This window comes from Podarcis muralis, chromosome 10 (genome assembly GCF_964188315.1).
Source record: "Podarcis muralis chromosome 10, rPodMur119.hap1.1, whole genome shotgun sequence".
Classification (NCBI taxonomy): Eukaryota; Metazoa; Chordata; class Lepidosauria; order Squamata; family Lacertidae; genus Podarcis; species Podarcis muralis.
The window spans coordinates 49,204,703-49,221,868 of NC_135664.1; the positions used below are offsets into that span (position 1 = coordinate 49,204,703).

At 44.9% G+C, this 17,166-nt stretch overlaps 1 protein-coding gene across 1 annotated transcript; it reads right to left on the reverse strand.

Moving 5' to 3' along the window:
• Nucleotides 1–2,940: 2,940 nt before the first annotated feature.
• On the reverse strand, nt 2,941–17,094 carry NCF4 (neutrophil cytosolic factor 4). Its single transcript, XM_028747640.2, has 10 exons — nt 16,904–17,094; nt 13,696–13,780; nt 12,373–12,526; nt 12,014–12,084; nt 10,306–10,433; nt 10,111–10,168; nt 9,272–9,370; nt 8,360–8,490; nt 6,634–6,699; nt 2,941–3,783 (listed from the first exon to the last, which is right to left on the reverse strand). Exons 1-10 carry the CDS (start codon nt 16,927–16,929, stop codon nt 3,555–3,557), a joined length of 1,047 nt encoding a protein of 348 aa, XP_028603473.1. The 5' UTR covers nt 16,930–17,094; the 3' UTR covers nt 2,941–3,554.
• Nucleotides 17,095–17,166: the final 72 nt, after the last annotated feature.

Genomic DNA, 17,166 nt, shown 5'->3' on the forward strand with positions numbered 1-17,166 from the left:
TTCTGACAAAGTGTGACATGTTTTGGGGGCTGGCAAATGAGCACTTCTTGCCACTCTTCCCTTCCTATCACATTCCGCTTGGAGACAACATGGAAATAAAAGACTGTGCGTGCATAGTAACTACAAGTGGGGAACCTGGGACCACTCAGATGATGTCATTTAGCTTCAGTTCCATAGACTCCATCCCACTGAGCAGACAGGTCTGGGGCTCATACAAACCACTCTGCCAATAGCCACCCAGATTCAAGGTAGGGGTGATGCTGGAACAAACCACAGGCAGTAGTGGTTGGCAGGTCAGGATGATGGTGGTGCTAACCCAACATGGCATCACCAGCATTACTAGGTGGGGCAAGAAGGCGGCAGCAAGGCCAGTGCGGTGCAAACATACTGGCAGGAGCCCTGGACTGGTTCTGCCAATGCATTTGCACTGTGCTGACCTTGCTGCTGCTTTGCCCTTTCCTCTCTTGGTGAGCCTCAGCAATGTCAATGATAGGCGGTCAGGGAAGCAGCTGCATCCTGCCAACCGTTAGTGACCATAGGATAGGATACCACACTGTAGCAGCACAAATGTTTTTGAATAGCACATCCATTAATGGTGTGGCCCTTAAGGGCTGTAATTTCATGGCATTTTAAAGCTTAAATGAACTTGAAAAGCTCTTAACACAATGTGCTAAAACCTAGAGGTTTTTCTTGTTGACTGAGTGATCAGTGGGGATCTTTAGACGATGCTGTGTTATGCTTCCCTTACTACAATATGGGACAAACCTGCCTTACTGTGTTTTGTGGCTCTCCTGTTCATTCTGCTGAATTGGGCTCTGGACATCTACCCCGCTGAGGCGAACCCACACCCTGCCCTGACCAGGGCCAAGCAGGGCTGCACTGCACCACCTGCCCGGTTGTGCAGGGGGAAGCCCAACTGGCCAACGCAGCCCTTGGTGGACAAATTAACCTGATGCCTGTGGAAAGGAGAACCGGGCTGGGCTGGGCTGGGTTCACCCTTTGCCCACCTCACTCACCATCCAGGAAGTGCCCCGAGTGAGGAGGGGGCTGGGGATTTGGTGGCTAAGCTGGGCTGGGCTCTGGTGCCCAGAAACCCCTGGCAGCAAGTTGTGAAGGAAGGGGATCCCAACGGAAGCTGGTGCTTGTGGGGGGGCGCCTGGCTCGCATCCCCTCAAAATTCCACGACCGGGGCCACAACCCCCTGCCCCCCCCCACTATTCCCCTGCATGTGCAGCTTCAAAGTGTGGCTTGATGAGAACCAGCTGTCCTTTGCCCCTGCCAGCTTCCTCTTTCTAGCATCTTAAGTGAGTTTGGTTGTATTTAGCTGTAAAAGAATGCATTCTCTCTTATCTCTTGGGTTTTCAGCAAGCATCACCTCTGTCCAAGCCAGAAAGGAATGCTAATTGGTTGCGGAATTAAATTTGCATGGATTATAAGTGCCAGTGCTTTTGCAATTAGGAGAGGGAAGCTTTCAGCACACTCATGCTGGCAAGAGTGCTTGCCAAAGGTTATTCAAGCAGCAACACCAAAAAGAAAAGAAAAAATCCTCTTCTCTTCCATAACATTAAAAACTGCTGAAGAAAATATCTCTTTATACCTGTGCGCTCTCTCGCTCTCTCTCTCTCTCTGGAGCGCTTAGCACACTTGAGGGCGCTGTGGAATTAATAAATAAAATCCTCCTGGGAAAAGTGCCCTCAATTCTCCATCCAGGAAATATTTAGCAGGCTTATGGGTAGTAGGACAGTGATCCAATGCAGTACCTATTTACAGCCATCTTCCTTCCAGGTTGTACTTCTGTTGCAGAGAATCCACCACTCAAACTGCATTGTGGTAGTATCAGTGAAACACACTTCAAAAGAAAGGTGTTTGGGGTTTTTTTAAATTGTGGGTGGCTCCTAAACCATGCCGAGGCAGTTTGCATGGTCTGTTATGAATTGCTCAATCCCACTTCCTCTGGACTAGAACTTCCCTTTTCCTTGAATGCATGCTGACTCTCTCAATCTGACCGCTTAGCACAGCTGCAAACACAACATGCTATTGTTTTGGATCCCCCCACCCCCACACTGCCATGAAGGACACTCATGTTTGTATCAGCTCCAAGTTCCCTTGAAACTGGTGAGTGTTATTTCTGAATAAAAGAACTTTTGGATTTTGGTATGAAGAAAAAAAAACAGAAGAAATGAAATCTGTCTACCCATACCCACCTAGCTTTACACTGGTGGTATAAATTCAACTCTCCTGACGTATCAGGGACAGCCCCCATATTTTGAGGTCTCTTTCCCTGGAAAATCCCTTCCCCTTGTCTAGTTGAAATCTTGTTTGTCTTATTGGCTAGCATTGTCAGTCTTCAAGATTCAACCACCATTCTCTAAGCATGTTATCCCTGCACATGTGTCTGGTATCTCATCATCCTGTTCCTATCATGCCTGCCCTGTGGCTCAAAATTCTGTCACCCCAGAGAGGTCAGAGTCCTGTCCAGGGGTTCAAGGATCAAGATATTCAGAAGAACAGGGGATCTGTCCCGCAAGAAGTCACAGAGATTTCTCTGTTAGCTGAATACCACAAAGTTCTCAAGGTGACATACAACACATTCTAAGGTCATAAACTATTTTTTTTTTTTTTAGAAATCACATACAATAGAATAGAATAAAAAGTGAACACACACTAATTCCCAGCAATTAACCCACTTTTCCCAAGTACATCAGTGTGATTATTGAAGCAGCAAACTAACAAAAGCCACCCAGGAGTGTTGAAATGTAGTCAGTGGCCACCTACTCAATCCTACTGCTACCTCGCCCTTGTGTGCAGGTGGTACCATTCTGACAGCATAAGCATTGTCACTCACAGTCTAAGCATCAGAAGCAGAGGGAATGATGTTTCAAAAAAGAATTATGCTCTGGCATGCTCTATAGTTCAGTGAAACCAACAATGCTGTAAACGAGCGTTCTCTAAAAACCCATTTTTTATTAGTCTTTCTACATAAATAGATGCCTTGGTAAATGTAAGCTTGTATATAGAGTAGATGGATACGCAAGTAAAGACATTTATTTACAGGGTAGCTGGAGAAATGAATTTTAAACTCATGTTTAAATGAGCTAAAGGAAACTGTTGTAGTTGCTAACCATAATATAATACTATCATGAGATTGTTAGAACCTAGAAGTGACTGACAGAACCCAGAGCATGCTTATAGTAACTTTTTTACTACAATACAATGTTATCATATAACTTACATTAACATAATAATAAAATAATAATAATAATCTTCTAAATCAAGAACATAGTAGCCAAAAAGCCCACAAGAAGAGAGGTGCGTGGGTACAGTCTAACTCAACACGAGGACCCGTATTTAGGAGAAACCCAAAATAACCCTCTGTGATAATGCAATGCATATTGTTAACCAAAGAAAATGTGTAGTAAAATATGGAGAAAGTCCTGCAGGACAGTTCCACATGGTTCCAGGTTGTTGTATTACACACACACAAACACAAACACACACACACACACACACACACACACACACACACACACGTTGAGCAACACTAGCAACAAGGATCATGGTTCTGTTGCTGTTTGTGCTGCGATTCCAGCTCCTGCTGGGTCATAAACACTGTAATCATCTTGCTGAGTAACATGCAGTTTCCACGGGAAGATGTGCTTCTCAAAAGGCCAACTCCTGCCCTGCTTCACCATGAGTACAACATCCTCATCAGACAGCAGGCGGATCAGATCACCCTCAGCATCACGGTAATTCAGGGCAATATCGTCACGTGCAAACGCTCGGCTGGAAAAAGAAAAAGACGTTAATCCTATGGCTTCTTCTGATGACCCACATCCTACTGCACAAAGGTAAAGCCACCACTGCTCTGGCCAGTTTTGCCTATGGCCCCACCAACCCTGACCCCTGACCTCTCAGAGGCTGCCAAGGAATGTAGTTCTCCACACCTGAATCACACAATCTCAGAAGGCAAGTCAGGGGGCTGCTTGTTTGAACAGAGCAAGCCATCCTAGTCCACAAGGAAAGCATACATGGCATGGGGAAGTCTGTGTTTATCCTGATGTGTTCATTTTCCATTTTTCGTTTCTTTGGGTTTCTCATTTTACTAAAGTTTAATTACCCATATTTCCAGATCTGTTTGTGATTTTCTTTTCTAAAGTCCTCACGAAAATTCAAAAGAATTTCAGTGCAAATGTCTGCTGATGTACATGCTCTTCTATGCAATTGTGCCTAGTATACAGCAAGCCCACAACTTACACTCACCACACAAACACAACAATACTGTACACAGGCGATCGGAAAATAAAGAAATTGGAAAAACACCAGAAAAATCAAAATGCACAGTAGAAAAATGTCAGAAGCTGGCAATCCCATCAGCAACTGCACTAACCTTGGGAGAGTGTTTGGGTGTTGTCAGAGAGTCAGAGACTGATATAGGACCCAGTGAGAGCACAGAGAACAAGCAGAGGTGGTCTCAGAGCAAGGGGACATGATCTGGAAGCCGACCCCAGCTCTGAAGCTGGACTACGGCCAAGCTTACCGTCTTCAGCTGGCTACCGGTGAAACCCCACCCCCCACCCCTGTTGTGATTTCATTCCCTGAAGCAACACCAGGCTCAGAAGAGGAAGAGGAAGACTAAGTAACACAGCCATCATTTGTTGGTAAGTGCTGTTTTTTTTCTTTGTTGGATTTTTTTTTTTCTTTTACGGGATTAAGGGGCCTTCCTGGCTATACGCATTTTTGGTGTTTGTGTGCAGTTCCTGGGAACTGAACCCTTGCATAAATTGTGAGCTTAGCATACATGTTTTTGCAAAGCAAATGTTCCAAAATGAAATTCTGATCATTCGCCACATGGGGCAGCCATACACAAAAGCAAACGTTCCTGGGTGTAGTCCTGGCAGCTCCTTCTGAGGAGACCAAGCTGGGGGCGGGAGAGAGGGGGGGGGAGGGAGAGAGAGAGAGCTGTGAAGGCTTTGTAGTGTGACCTGAGGGTGGCAGGGTATAAAAACAATGCCCTGTGGGTGTGGCTGATTTTAGGAATGGAAGAAGAGCCTGCTGAATCCGGCCAATAGCCCCTATAGTCCAGCATCCTGTTTTCACAGTGGCCAGCCGAAAGCCTGTGAGAAGCCTGCCAGCAAGACATGAGCGCTACAACCCTCTGCCCACATACAATTCCAAGAAGCTGGAAATCAGGGACATACTGCCTCTGACAGTGGAGGTAGAACGTAGCCATTATGGTTAGCAGTCATTGAAAGCACTGCCTCCATGAATCTGTCTAAATCTTTTAAAGCCATTCCCCCCCAACACCCCCCCCCACACACACACAAATCCAGACAAGTAGGCCAAACCAAGTTAGTTTCCATACATGTGAAAGTTTCCTGTGCTCCTCCACACAAATTTCAACTTCATTAAAAATGGTGACATGATTGATTCAGCTCTCAGGCTCCATCTGCATCAATCAGCAAACTTCAGCTGCAAGCAGTATTTGTCCCTGGATCATTGGTCCTGGCTGTCCTTGGACAATATACATTTTTGAAGTTGCATGTGCTGTGCAACTGATTTGTGGCACATACATATTTCATCCTCTCCTGATTGGTTGTAGCTCGCTCGCGCGCTCTCTCTCTCTCGCTCTCTCTCAATCTCTCTCTCTAAATAGTTACATTTTATTCTTCCTTCTATTTTCATTACACTGTCATCCGTGCACTGGTAACATCCAGGCTGGATTACTGCAATGTGCTCTATGTGGTGCTACCCTTGAGACTGGTCACCACCATGTTTATACCATGAGTCACCAATTAGCTACTGGGCTAATTTCAAGGTGCTGGTTTGGGTGTATAAAGCTTTATATAGGTTGGGACCAGGATACCTGAAATAGCCTATCAATCTTTATATACCCTACAGTATTGAAAAGTGCACTCCCTCAGTAAGGGCCTCCTGCAGACAGCATCTTATAGGGATGTCCATTCTGCACAAAATAGGGACCAGGCCTTTAGTGTTGTGGCACCTATGCCTTTTAGATTAAAAGTTAAGATTTCCTTTGTGAAAGTAGTTGAGTAGGTGCACAGGACCAAAATCAGATTAACTCACAAGCACATGTGCAAAGCCATATCAAGCATCCCAATAAGAGCAAAGCAGGAAGGACAAGACAATGAGCAGGAAGAAAGATCCTATGCTAAAGTTAGCACTAATGGACACACTTACCAATTTATCTGTTTAATGAGCTTCTAAATTTGGCACTAAATAAAGGAAGCGGAGTGCAAATCAGGACAGTACGTAGTATTAGGTAAGGGGACTATACGCGCTAATAGCAGTGTGAGCATACCCTACACTAGAGACTTGCACTGGAATGGCAAACTAAAGACACAAATTTCCCCATTCAAAGTTCCAAAGAGAAGAGCAGCACAAACAGCTTCAAGGAACAGAAGGCTCCCTCCACTTGTTAAGAGCAAAATAAATGAAGGGATTCTTTCAGTTATTTTGGTTTAAGGGACTATTGAAACAATTCAACTCCTAATACAGCAAATCTTTTCCAGATACAATTGCAGAAGTCATTTGGAATTTCAGCAAAGTGCACATAAGAGCAAATGATTTCAGCATATTTTGCCTGAGAGAGCTCTTTCTTCCTGTGCTTTTTACCTTATTAATTCCATGAGGTCTTGGAATAGTGGGGTGCTGCTCAGGTCCTCCTCCACCGATATGTCCCTAAAAGAGAGAGGCACGAGGTCAGCTTGCAGCGGAAGTGCGAAAGAGGAAATCCAACAGGAAGACCTTGCTTGCACTTCACTTTTTGAACTCAGTCTGTGGCCCCTTTCCAAACTGTAGCTGTTTTGAAGAGGGGATTTGATCACAGACCAGAAAAATCAAGTTGTGCATTAAAGTGGAGTTGGTGCTCTAATCCAGTTCCAAAAAGAAATCACGCCTTTCTGCAGTAGGGAAAGTAATGGGGAAATGCACAAGAAAGTGTGGGATAACAATTGCTTAATACAACGTCTTATAACCCAGACCCTCCAAGTGTCCCTATTTTCCAGGGACGTCCCTGATTTAGAAATGCCGTCCCAGTTTCTGATGTGATCCCTGAATGTCCCACTTTTCCTTAGGATGTCCTTATTTTCATTGGAGAAATGTTGGAGGGTATGATAACCTCTCCGCAACCCAGACAGAAAGCATGCTCAACAAACAGCAGACTTTGTAAAATCTTGTGGGAAACTTTGTGCAAACAAATCAGGAGAAATGCTCAACAAGCAGGTCATCTGGAAACAACCTGACATTGTATCAGTGCTTAAATGGAAAATACACAAGCACCCCATGTTCCAGTAAGAAAGGCATGTGTGTGTTTAAATGGCCGGGTTCTGTGGAAACTCTGCATATAGGACTTCAGGGGTTCTTGAATATGCAAGTTCTCTCCCCAACTCAGCATAAAGATTAGCATTTTGCAACAACAACAACATTCAGAGCAATGAATCAGGTGCATTATCTAGTATCTCTAACAACTACCTTGCAAGCTATGTCAGAACTATTAATTTCCATATTGTTAGGTGGGAGGATTCAAGAGGCAGCAGTTTCCTAAAACTATCTGCTGAATTTACAGCAGAGGCAAGAGTCTCCTCTTCAACTAGGCCTTGGGCTGATTAACATCTGATACCCTTTTTAAATATGTTTGTGGGAAGCAATGGGGAGGATTATTGGTTTGTGGAGGTGTTGTTCTTGCTTTTATTATGTATTTCATGTTTTTATCTTGTATTTTCATGTTGTGAACTGCCCTGAGATGAAGGGCAGTATACAAATTTAATAAATAAAAATAAATAAATAAATAGTCAATCCAGGTTGCTGTAATAGCTCCCCAGAAGCAGCAATTCCAAGCCTTTCTATCCAGCCCTCGGCACTCTCCCTAAACCACACATCTTTAGACTCGTAATCTGGTGAACTGGGTTCGATTCCCTGCTCCTCCACATGCAGCTGCTGGGTGACCTTGGGCCAGTCACACTTCTCTGAAGTCTCTCAGCCCCACTCACCTCACAGAGTGTTTGTTGTGGGGGAGGAAGGGAAAGGAGAATGTTAGCTGCTTTGAGACTCCTTCAGGTAGTGATAAAGCGGGATATCAAATCCAAATCCAAACATTTTCCCTAGCCACATCCCCTATCCCCAGACAATGCCCCTCCTTGAATAGTTCGCCTGGCTGAAATGTGTCACTGACCTCTGACAATGCCGTTCGTTTGCCTGGATGGAGGATAGGAAGAGGTGCATGTGGAAACTATCCTAATGAATTTACATTCTTTGCTCCACCCATTTTTGCCTCTGGCCCCACCCACTATTGGTTACCCAGAACAGAAGGTGGCCCCATGTCTGAAGAAGTTTCCCCTACCTGATGCTGCTGACATTGTCATCATGATAATAGCAGCGCAGCCAGTTGATGGTATCCTCTTCCTGTGGGAGTTCTTTGATGATATCCACAAAAGCACTTGGGAAAATTCCAGTGGCATCTCGGACAGTTCCCTGGGACAAGATGGTGGGGAGAAGCAATGTCTTTAAAAGGGTGGCACGCCTCTATGGTTGCGTGAGAGCACAATGGCAAGAATTTGTTGACTATGGATGTTATGTACTGAAGTTCTCACCCTGGGCCAGCAGGGGGATACTGTAGATAGTTATGCAAATGAAGGATCGAAAGTGATGTTCAGTGATTGGATAGTTTGTATGCAAATGAAGGATCGAAAGTGACGTTCAGTGATTGGATAGTTTTAGAAAGTTGTTACAGTAACAAGGTACTGGAGCTCTATATAAGCAGGCTGACTGAGCCCTTCAGCTCAGTTCAATTCGGGCCTCAGAATAAAGAAGAGCTGTTTGAAGAATCGCTGTGTCATGTGATATGTTCGCCCACAACTTAACAATGGATGTGGCACAGAATCTCCTTTGATGAGCGCAGTGAAAAAGAGATCTTCTTAAGAGGGAATGAGGGGGCTGCGAAATGAGCTGCAGAAGACTAGGGCAGTAAGTAAAATGACCAAATATGGATGTGCCATTAATGACAAAAATCTGCCCAAAAAGCAACAAACTAGGCACGACAACACAGCTGTCTGGATTGTCCATTTAAAACACACACACACACTTCTGACCTGGAGTGGAATCACAAATCCATCCTCAAAATTTGGTGATGTCTTTATCTATCCAGCAATGGCAATAAAGCTAATCCACCCCCTGATTAAAAGCACACTCCAAGCTGGATAGACATTAGAAATCAAGCCAGTAATATATGATCAGATAAGGCCTTGATATTTACCTCAAACCAGTCCTTGTTGACCCTGCTGAGCAAATAAATCAAGTCTCCCTTCTTGAAGCTCAGTTCCAGTTTAGTGGACCCAGTAAAATCAAACAGTGCCTATCGAAAGAACCAAACAAATAAAGTAACAGAACTGGAGGAATGGATTGAGTCTAGGCTCACAGAAGATAAAGATCACATCCCCATAGTTCCAATCATTGAAGGGGATGTCCAATAAATGAGACTGCAGAGTTTATTATTCTATTACACACACACACTTTAACTTCAACTATATTTCTCCTATCTATTAAGCTTGGTTTCCCACAACGTGAAAACCCAGCATTCTGGGTTGTTGCTCCCAAACAAACTAGGATCAAACCAGGATTGTAAACTAGAGTTTAAGGTTAGTTTATGAATCCCAAACTAGGGTGACCCATGGTATCTAAATAATATGCTCTCCTAAGCCAAAATACTTATTTGCACAAGCTGGGTAACTCAGCCTATGTTACTTTAACAATCTTTTTGGTATTAGAAACATAGGGCTTATCCACGCCCCCGTACGCCCCACCACTCTCCCCCGAGGAAACCTGATATTTAATATTGAATCAGAAGAAATGGCAATCAGGTTTTTGGTGGATTGCTGTTTGTCCCAATTTAGTGCTGAAGAGCGGGTTTTCTGGGGGAAAGCAGCAGGGCAAAGGCAAAACTGCTTGGACCCAGACCTAGAAAACGTGGAAAACTGCTCAGACACATGCTTTCCAGGCATAGGACAAGGGAAGTGTTGATGAGCCCCTACATTCCATATCTTCAAAGAAATTCAATCTTATACACCTCTGCGACTTGCTGTATAAGGTACCCACCTCTGCCCGCGGGGCTGCCAGTCGGTCAAAGCCAGGTTCCTGGGGTGAAACGCTCTTGCTGTCACCAAGAAGAGGGAGAGCAATGTGTCATTTGGATGCATGGCCATGAAGCTACAGGATTAAATTCCAGGCAGGTAAAAAAAAGGGGGGGATGTCTTATTTATTTGGCAGAAAGACTGGGGAGGAGATACTCACACGCGACGGGTGCGTGGGCGAAGCCTTCGCAGCCCCTGAGGTACCTGCTGACTGTCAAACTCCGACTGGTAGAAAAACAATCGGACATCTTCATCTAGCAGCAACCAGGCTGGGAAGCTAAGCAATTTCTGTGTCAAAGGAAAACAAGAGGGGGGTATATGAATATGGGGCATGACCCCTGATAAGATTCTGCTCCAGAGCAACAGGAGATCTCTCTGGGGCTGTTTACCCCCACCCCACCCATCTATAATGAATATAACACGGGTGGCGCTGTGGTCTAAACCATTGAGCCTCTTGGGCTTGCTGATCAGAAGGTTGGTGGTTCGAATCCCCACAACGGGGTGAGCTCCCATTGCTGTGTCCCAGCTTCTGCCAACCAACAGTTCAAAAGCATGCCAGTGCAAGTAGATAAATAGGTACTGCTGTGGCGGGAAGGTTTCCATGTGCTCTGGTTTCCATCATGGTGTTCCATTGCACCAGAAGTGGTTTAGTCCTGCTGTCCACATGACCCGGAAAGTTGTCTGTGGACAAGCGCCGGCTCCTTCGGCCTGAAAGTGAGACAAGCGCTGCAACCCCATAGTCGCCTTTGACTGGATTTAACCATCCAGGGGTCCTTTACCTTTTTTACCTTTTGCCTTACAATGAATATGTGGGAGTGAAGTAGGATTTTGTGTATTGGCCCCACTTCTTAAACACTGATACATGTACAACATTAAGGAGAAAGAGTTCTGTGTGACTATAAAGCTGTACCTCTGGGGTGGGAACTGCAAATGCAGTCCCCTCACATAATCCCTGAACATGTGAGCGGGATGCTAGGAATCCTCTCAACTATTAGGTCAGAGTTGGGCAACCACAGGCTTCATGCTGCACTTTGGGCCTAAGCGTCTGATTGGGAGGTCGGGTACTATAACCCATTCATTGCGAGTTACGGTATTTCCCCTTGATGAGAAGGCAAGCTCTTGCAGGTTTCCTTAGCCGTTTCCTGATATATTGTAGTTAAGCCAAAGTTGTCAGGTTAGCACATAACGGTTGACCTGAAATTATGTGATCTGATGATGCAAGAAAAAAAATTACCTCATATTTGCCCACATTATATTTTAGAAAACTGTTGGCTTCATTTACATTTTTAAAAATGTTGTTGTTGTTGTTGTTGTTGTTGTATCTACACATAGGTAAGTTATATCATCATTATTATGTGGTATATAAATCTTGTTAAATAGAAAATGAAAATTCCTCTACATGTTCATAGTGGCCCCATTGTATGTGTGGAGGAGTGATTTTAAAATCTATGAATTTGGCATGGATTCATTCCTACAAAATGGATTACTTTCTTTAGTGTCCTTTAGCGAAGCCAAATGTGGCAAGGAAAATAATAACATTCAAGCAGGTTTAGCGGTCATTCCCTTCCCTCAGCAACCTCTGGTAATTATAGTCTAGAAGGGTGGGCAGTGATGGCCAATGAACTATTCTGAGCTCCTTCACCAAACTACAGTTCCCAGGATTCTTTGGAGGAAGCTGTGATGGCAAAGTTCATATGAAACAAATGCAATTCTTTGCCTTGTTGCTTCCCCGGTTTTTTGAGCTATATTTGAATGCCGTTGGAGTGGAATAGTGCTCACTCATACCCTGCATAGGTTTTGCATTCAGTTTATGATCCAATATAAAAACAACCTCATGCACCAGTGTGGACAGTTCTGCCCAGAGTTACCTTCATGTACGCATTGAGTACTGGGATTCGGCTGTCAGCAATCTCCCTCTTTGCACCAACATAAACTTTTCCTGGAAAACACCAAATTAAGAGATTCAGAAAAGAGTGAAATCCAAAGAATAATGACATTCTGATCCACACATTAGCCTGGTAGGTATAGAGCAGGGCAGTTTGTATCTGAATTCATAAATAACGAATTCCTCAAACATCTCCTGACACAAGTGCCGGAAAACCCAAAGGAGGAACACATGGGAAGCATCTGAATTTACTGTTATCCAGTTACTCAGCCACTTTGAATGATTCTTTAAAATATTTATCTAAGAATGAAAGACAGGTATAGGAAAGTTTTTATGTCTTACCAGGAAGGACAGGGAGTAGACAGCAAAAGCGACTGTTTCTGCTTTCTGAACCATATCTTTCCTCTAGCTTGGCATGCAAGTTATAGAACTGGCTGTAACGGCGGAATATCATATACCTGCCTCCACCTCTTGTTTTCACCTCGATCACAAAGACCTGGGAGAGAAGAAGACACCAGTTAAAGGACACTGGGCAGCGTGACTTGGAAAACTATTGTCAAAATAGACCAGGGATGGAGAACCTGTGACCCTCCAGATGTTGCTGGACTACAATTCCTATCATCTCCCATCACTGGCTATGTGAGCTGCGGCTGATGGGAGTTGGAGTCCAACAACATCTGGAGCGCTGCAGATTCCACATCCCTGGAAAAGAACTATGGGGTGTGAATTAATTGGACCTGTAAACTGACTTAGCTTAAGCTTCTTATACCCTTAAAATAGGCAGGGGAAAGACAGGAACATACAAATATGCAAACCATCTTTCTGTGCTTGACTTTCTCAGGGGCGCTGGAGTATAAGTAGGTTTTGCACTGAATACTGAGAACATAATACAACCATTTAGACTTCAATTCTCAGAGAACTGTAGTTTATTGTTATGTACAAATCCAGAACCAGGATTAATGTTAACTGTGGTTTAGGCCCAGATTGAAGTGGCCTTGTTTCCTCATACCATAGCTAACACAAATCATAGTTTGTCTGCTCTGCACATAATCTCAAACCATGGTTAGCTGAAAACAGAAATGAACACTTCTTATTTCCTCTGCTTAGCTGCTCCAGAGGAGATGGGAGGGAAGAGCCTCTGCTCCCAAGTTCATTCACATAACACTAAACTACGGTTTAGCATTATGTCCCAATGCATATTTAGGCAGAATCCTATGCACAATTCCCTGTGATTAAGTCCCACTGAGTATCTCAGGGGCTTACTTCTGAGTAAACATCTATGGCAGAGCAAGGAACCTGTGGCCCTCCAGATATTGTTAGACTACAACTCCTCATCAGTCCCCAGCCAGCATGGCCAATGATGGGAGTTGTAGCACAACAACATCTGGAAGGAGGCAGGTTCCCCATTCAGAATGTACAGGATTACATTATCAGGGAATTTTGCTTATGTCTGAAAGAGTCTAACAGATAAGGCTGTGTAATAACCATCAGTCATCACAGTACTGTATTGTGAAATTTAGTGCTGTGAAGCAAGTAATTTCCCATGTGAAATGTTCCTTTTGTGAAATGATACATTCTGTTTGCCCAAAAAGGAAACATTTCCTGCAGTTCCAGTTTCCCCATCAATCCCCAGATCAAAACTCATAAGAAAAGTCCTTCTCTTACGTAGTAACTAGAGAAGCCTCTCTTCTCCTCAATGTCTGCGATGTTAGCAGAAACAGGCACATCATCGGGAAGCTGGTCAAAATCACTGGAAAACAAGTGAAGAGATTACCATATCGGCCTGAATATAAACCGCCCCCGCAAATAAGCTGTATCTTTAAAATTCGGCAGCTTGGAGGAGGCTTAGGAGCCACAGATGGGATGGGTGCCGTTGCCCCGTGCTCCCGGGCTGCTTCCTGGGGGGGGGGGGAGCCACACCACTTTGCTGACAGCGTAAGGTCGTGGTATAATTCGCACTTTAACTTTTCATGATTGGAAATTGGGGGGGGTGGCTTATATATTCGGGCCAATACGGTATTAGTGAAGATGAGGACAGCCATTATTTTGGTGGCAGTCATGATGCAAGAGACATCTACCCCACCCACCTATGAATTAAAAATCAGGGTGTATTACAAATACGAATAATACAACCCGCAGAGTTCGCAACCCGCAGCAGCACATGCACAAAGCTTGATTTAGCGCTTCTGCACATGCGCGACCGCTGAAACCCGGAAGTAACCTGTTCTGGTACTTCCGGGTTTCAGCGGTCCGTAACCCAAAAAAATGCAACCTGAAGTGTCTGTAACCCGAGGTATGACTGTACATAGAATGAAAAAGCACAAACAATAGACACATTGGTATCTAAGGCCCTAAATGACTTAGTCCCCCAAAATCTAAGAACGTAAGGACCCAAGAAGAGCCTGCTGGGTCAGGTCAATGACCCATCTAGCATCCTGTTCTCTTAGCGGCCACCTGTGGGAAACTCAGGAGCAGACCCAAGCATAAGAGCCCTCTCCCCTCCTGCAGTTTCTGGCAACTGGTATTCAGAAGCATTGCTGCCTCCAGCCATAGAAGCAGAGCATAGCCATCATGGCTAGCTGCCATTGATAGCCTTAAACTCCATGAAAATCCTCTTTTAAAGCCATCCAAGTTGGTGTCTAGCTGAAAGGCCACCTCCATCCCTACAGGCCACATTGGGTGTTGGGGCAGGCAAACAGGCTCGTTTGGTAGTTCCACCACTCTCGGAAATGTGGGGGGGGGGGTAGTGACCTGGAAGAGGGCTTTCTCAGTGGCACTCCTAAATTGTGGAACTCCCTCGCCACAGAGGTGCACCTAGCACCTCTGTTGTAGAACATTCACCATAAACTGAATAGCTTTCCCCTTTGGCAAGTAAAGCATTGTGGTTTTGCAGGACCCATCTCTCTTGTTGAATCTAGACTGCTCTGTTTTGGTTGAAATGGTTTCACTTGTTCTTATAATTGTAACTGTTATAAACAATTAAAACTGCATACTACAGTATATTGCTGTAACCTGCCCTTGGGCCTTATGGTGAAGGATGGGTAAGAAATCAGATGAATGAATGAATGAATGAATGAATGAATGAATGAATGAATGAAACAAGCAAGATATTTTGCTACCTGAGGCAAAGGACAAGATGGCAAACTGTTCCATTCCACCTAAAATAGCCAACTGAACAGCGGTGATGGAAAAAGTAAAAAGGTAAAAGGAGAGGACATGGATGACACTGTGGTCTCTTGGGCTTGCCTATCAGAAGGTTGGTGGTTCGAATCCCCACGGTGATGGGTCAGTGCTCCCTACTGCACCTGAGGACAGTAGGTTACTTTAGGGCAGAGCTTTCCAAACTGTGTGTGGTGACACATTAGTGTGTCAGCTGCAGTGTGTAGGTGTGTTGCGCGAATGCTCCCCGCGCTCATGGGGCTGGAAAGGGGTTAGCTTAACCTCCAGTTTGGCCCAAGCACATCTTTACCTTAACCTTATATGACATCAGGTGAAGGGCAGGTGACGATGGTTTGGCCAAAGCAGCCTCGTGGACCAAATGAGGATGACCAAATGACTGGCCTGGTTAGGCCTGCAGGCTGAAGATTCCCCACCAGTGAGTTGAAGAATTGAAACAGTTTATAATTTAAAACTAGAGGGGCCAGCTGCAAAAGGGGACAGGGCTCTCACTCCTCAAATAGTTGTGTAGAAGAAGGAATTTTACCAGGTATTCCTTGCAAAAGGAGTCCTGCCCTCTTTTGCATCTAAGACCAGGGCCACCTTAGTATTTGCTCAGGTCTTGTAGGACTCTCTCCCGCAAAAGGCCCTGTGGAATGCCCTACCACCAGATGTCAAAGAGAACAACAACTACCAGACTTTTAGAAGACATCTGAAGGCAGCCCTGTTTAGGGAAGCTTTTAATGTTTGATGTATTACAGTATTTTAATATTTTTTTGGAAGCCGCCCAGAGTGGCTGGGGAAGCCCAGCCAGATGGGCGGGGTATAAATAATAAATTATTATTATTATTATTATTATTATTATTATTACTATTATTTATTATTATTAAAAGAAGCTCACCAGTGTTTGACATTGTTATGTTTTTCTAGAGGCAGATCCAAACATTGGATCAAGTAGACAAACTTTCCAGAGAGCTGTTCAAATGAGAGTGGCCAAATGAGAAGAGGACTGTAGGCTCCTGCATTTCCAACAGTGTTGTACCTGGGTAGGCAAACTAAGGCCTGGGGGCCAGATCCGGCTCAATCGCCTTCTCAATCCTGCCCGCGGACGGTCTGGGAATCAGCATGTTTTTACATGAATAGAATGTGTGCTTTTACTTAAAATGCATCTCTGGGTTATTTGTGGGGCATAGGAATTCGTTCATTCTCCCCTCCCCCCCAAAAAAAATAGTTTGGCCCCCCACCAGGTCTGAGGGACAATGGACCGGCCCTCTGCTAAAAAAGTTTGCTGACCCCTGGTCTTATAGAAGAGGATTGCTTGACAATCTTTTCTTCCAGTGGAGGCTGCCTCACTGAAGCTAATGGGGCAGTGCCCCACCAACCTCAGTCTGTCCTCAGCCACCCTCCACCTGCCTGCCTTCTTACTTACATCCAGTCCGCTGGGTGGCCCTGCCAGCTTCCCCCTCTTTGCAGAACTTATCAGGGAGGAGGATAGAAGCAAAACCAGGATTAATGGCCTCTGCCTGTCATTGGCTCTGGCTCCACCTATTGCTGGGCTGCCTGCCTTCTGTGCTACCAGTTCCAATGGGTGCCCACCATCACTGCCCTCTTCGACACAACTATTAAAGGTGTGACAGCCCCCTGTCCCCCTTTGCTCCTGACATTTTCTTTCAAGCAAAAGCTAGAGTATCCAGGAGAAAGTGTCTGAGGGACTCACCTCTCGCCTCGCAGCTGTTGAGACATTCCTACAGTTCCTTGTCAGCACGAGAGCCAAAGGGATTAATGGTCCTTCAGCTTCTCCACACCTCGGACAGCTCAGGCAAGGCAAACTCAGCACCCTGCCTTGGCCTAAAATGTGCGCTGCAGACTCTCTACGAGGCTTCAGAGACCTCCGAATACTTCTCTGTTTTCAGAAGAGTCTGCCTTTTACCGGCCTTCCCCTCCCTCGTCCAATTTGAGGAAGTGCAACTGAAAGAACGG

Coding starts and splice junctions, on each gene's coding strand:
- NCF4 (XM_028747640.2), bottom strand. CDS start 16,929: ATGTCTCAACAGCTGCGAGGCGAGAG. Junction 12,527..13,695: donor GAGGCTTCTCTAGTTACTAC/GTAAGAGAAGGA, acceptor CTTCTCTCCCAG/GTCTTTGTGATCGAGGTGAA. Junction 9,371..10,110: donor TGGCAGCCCCGCGGGCAGAG/GTGGGTACCTTA, acceptor TTCTTTCGATAG/GCACTGTTTGATTTTACTGG.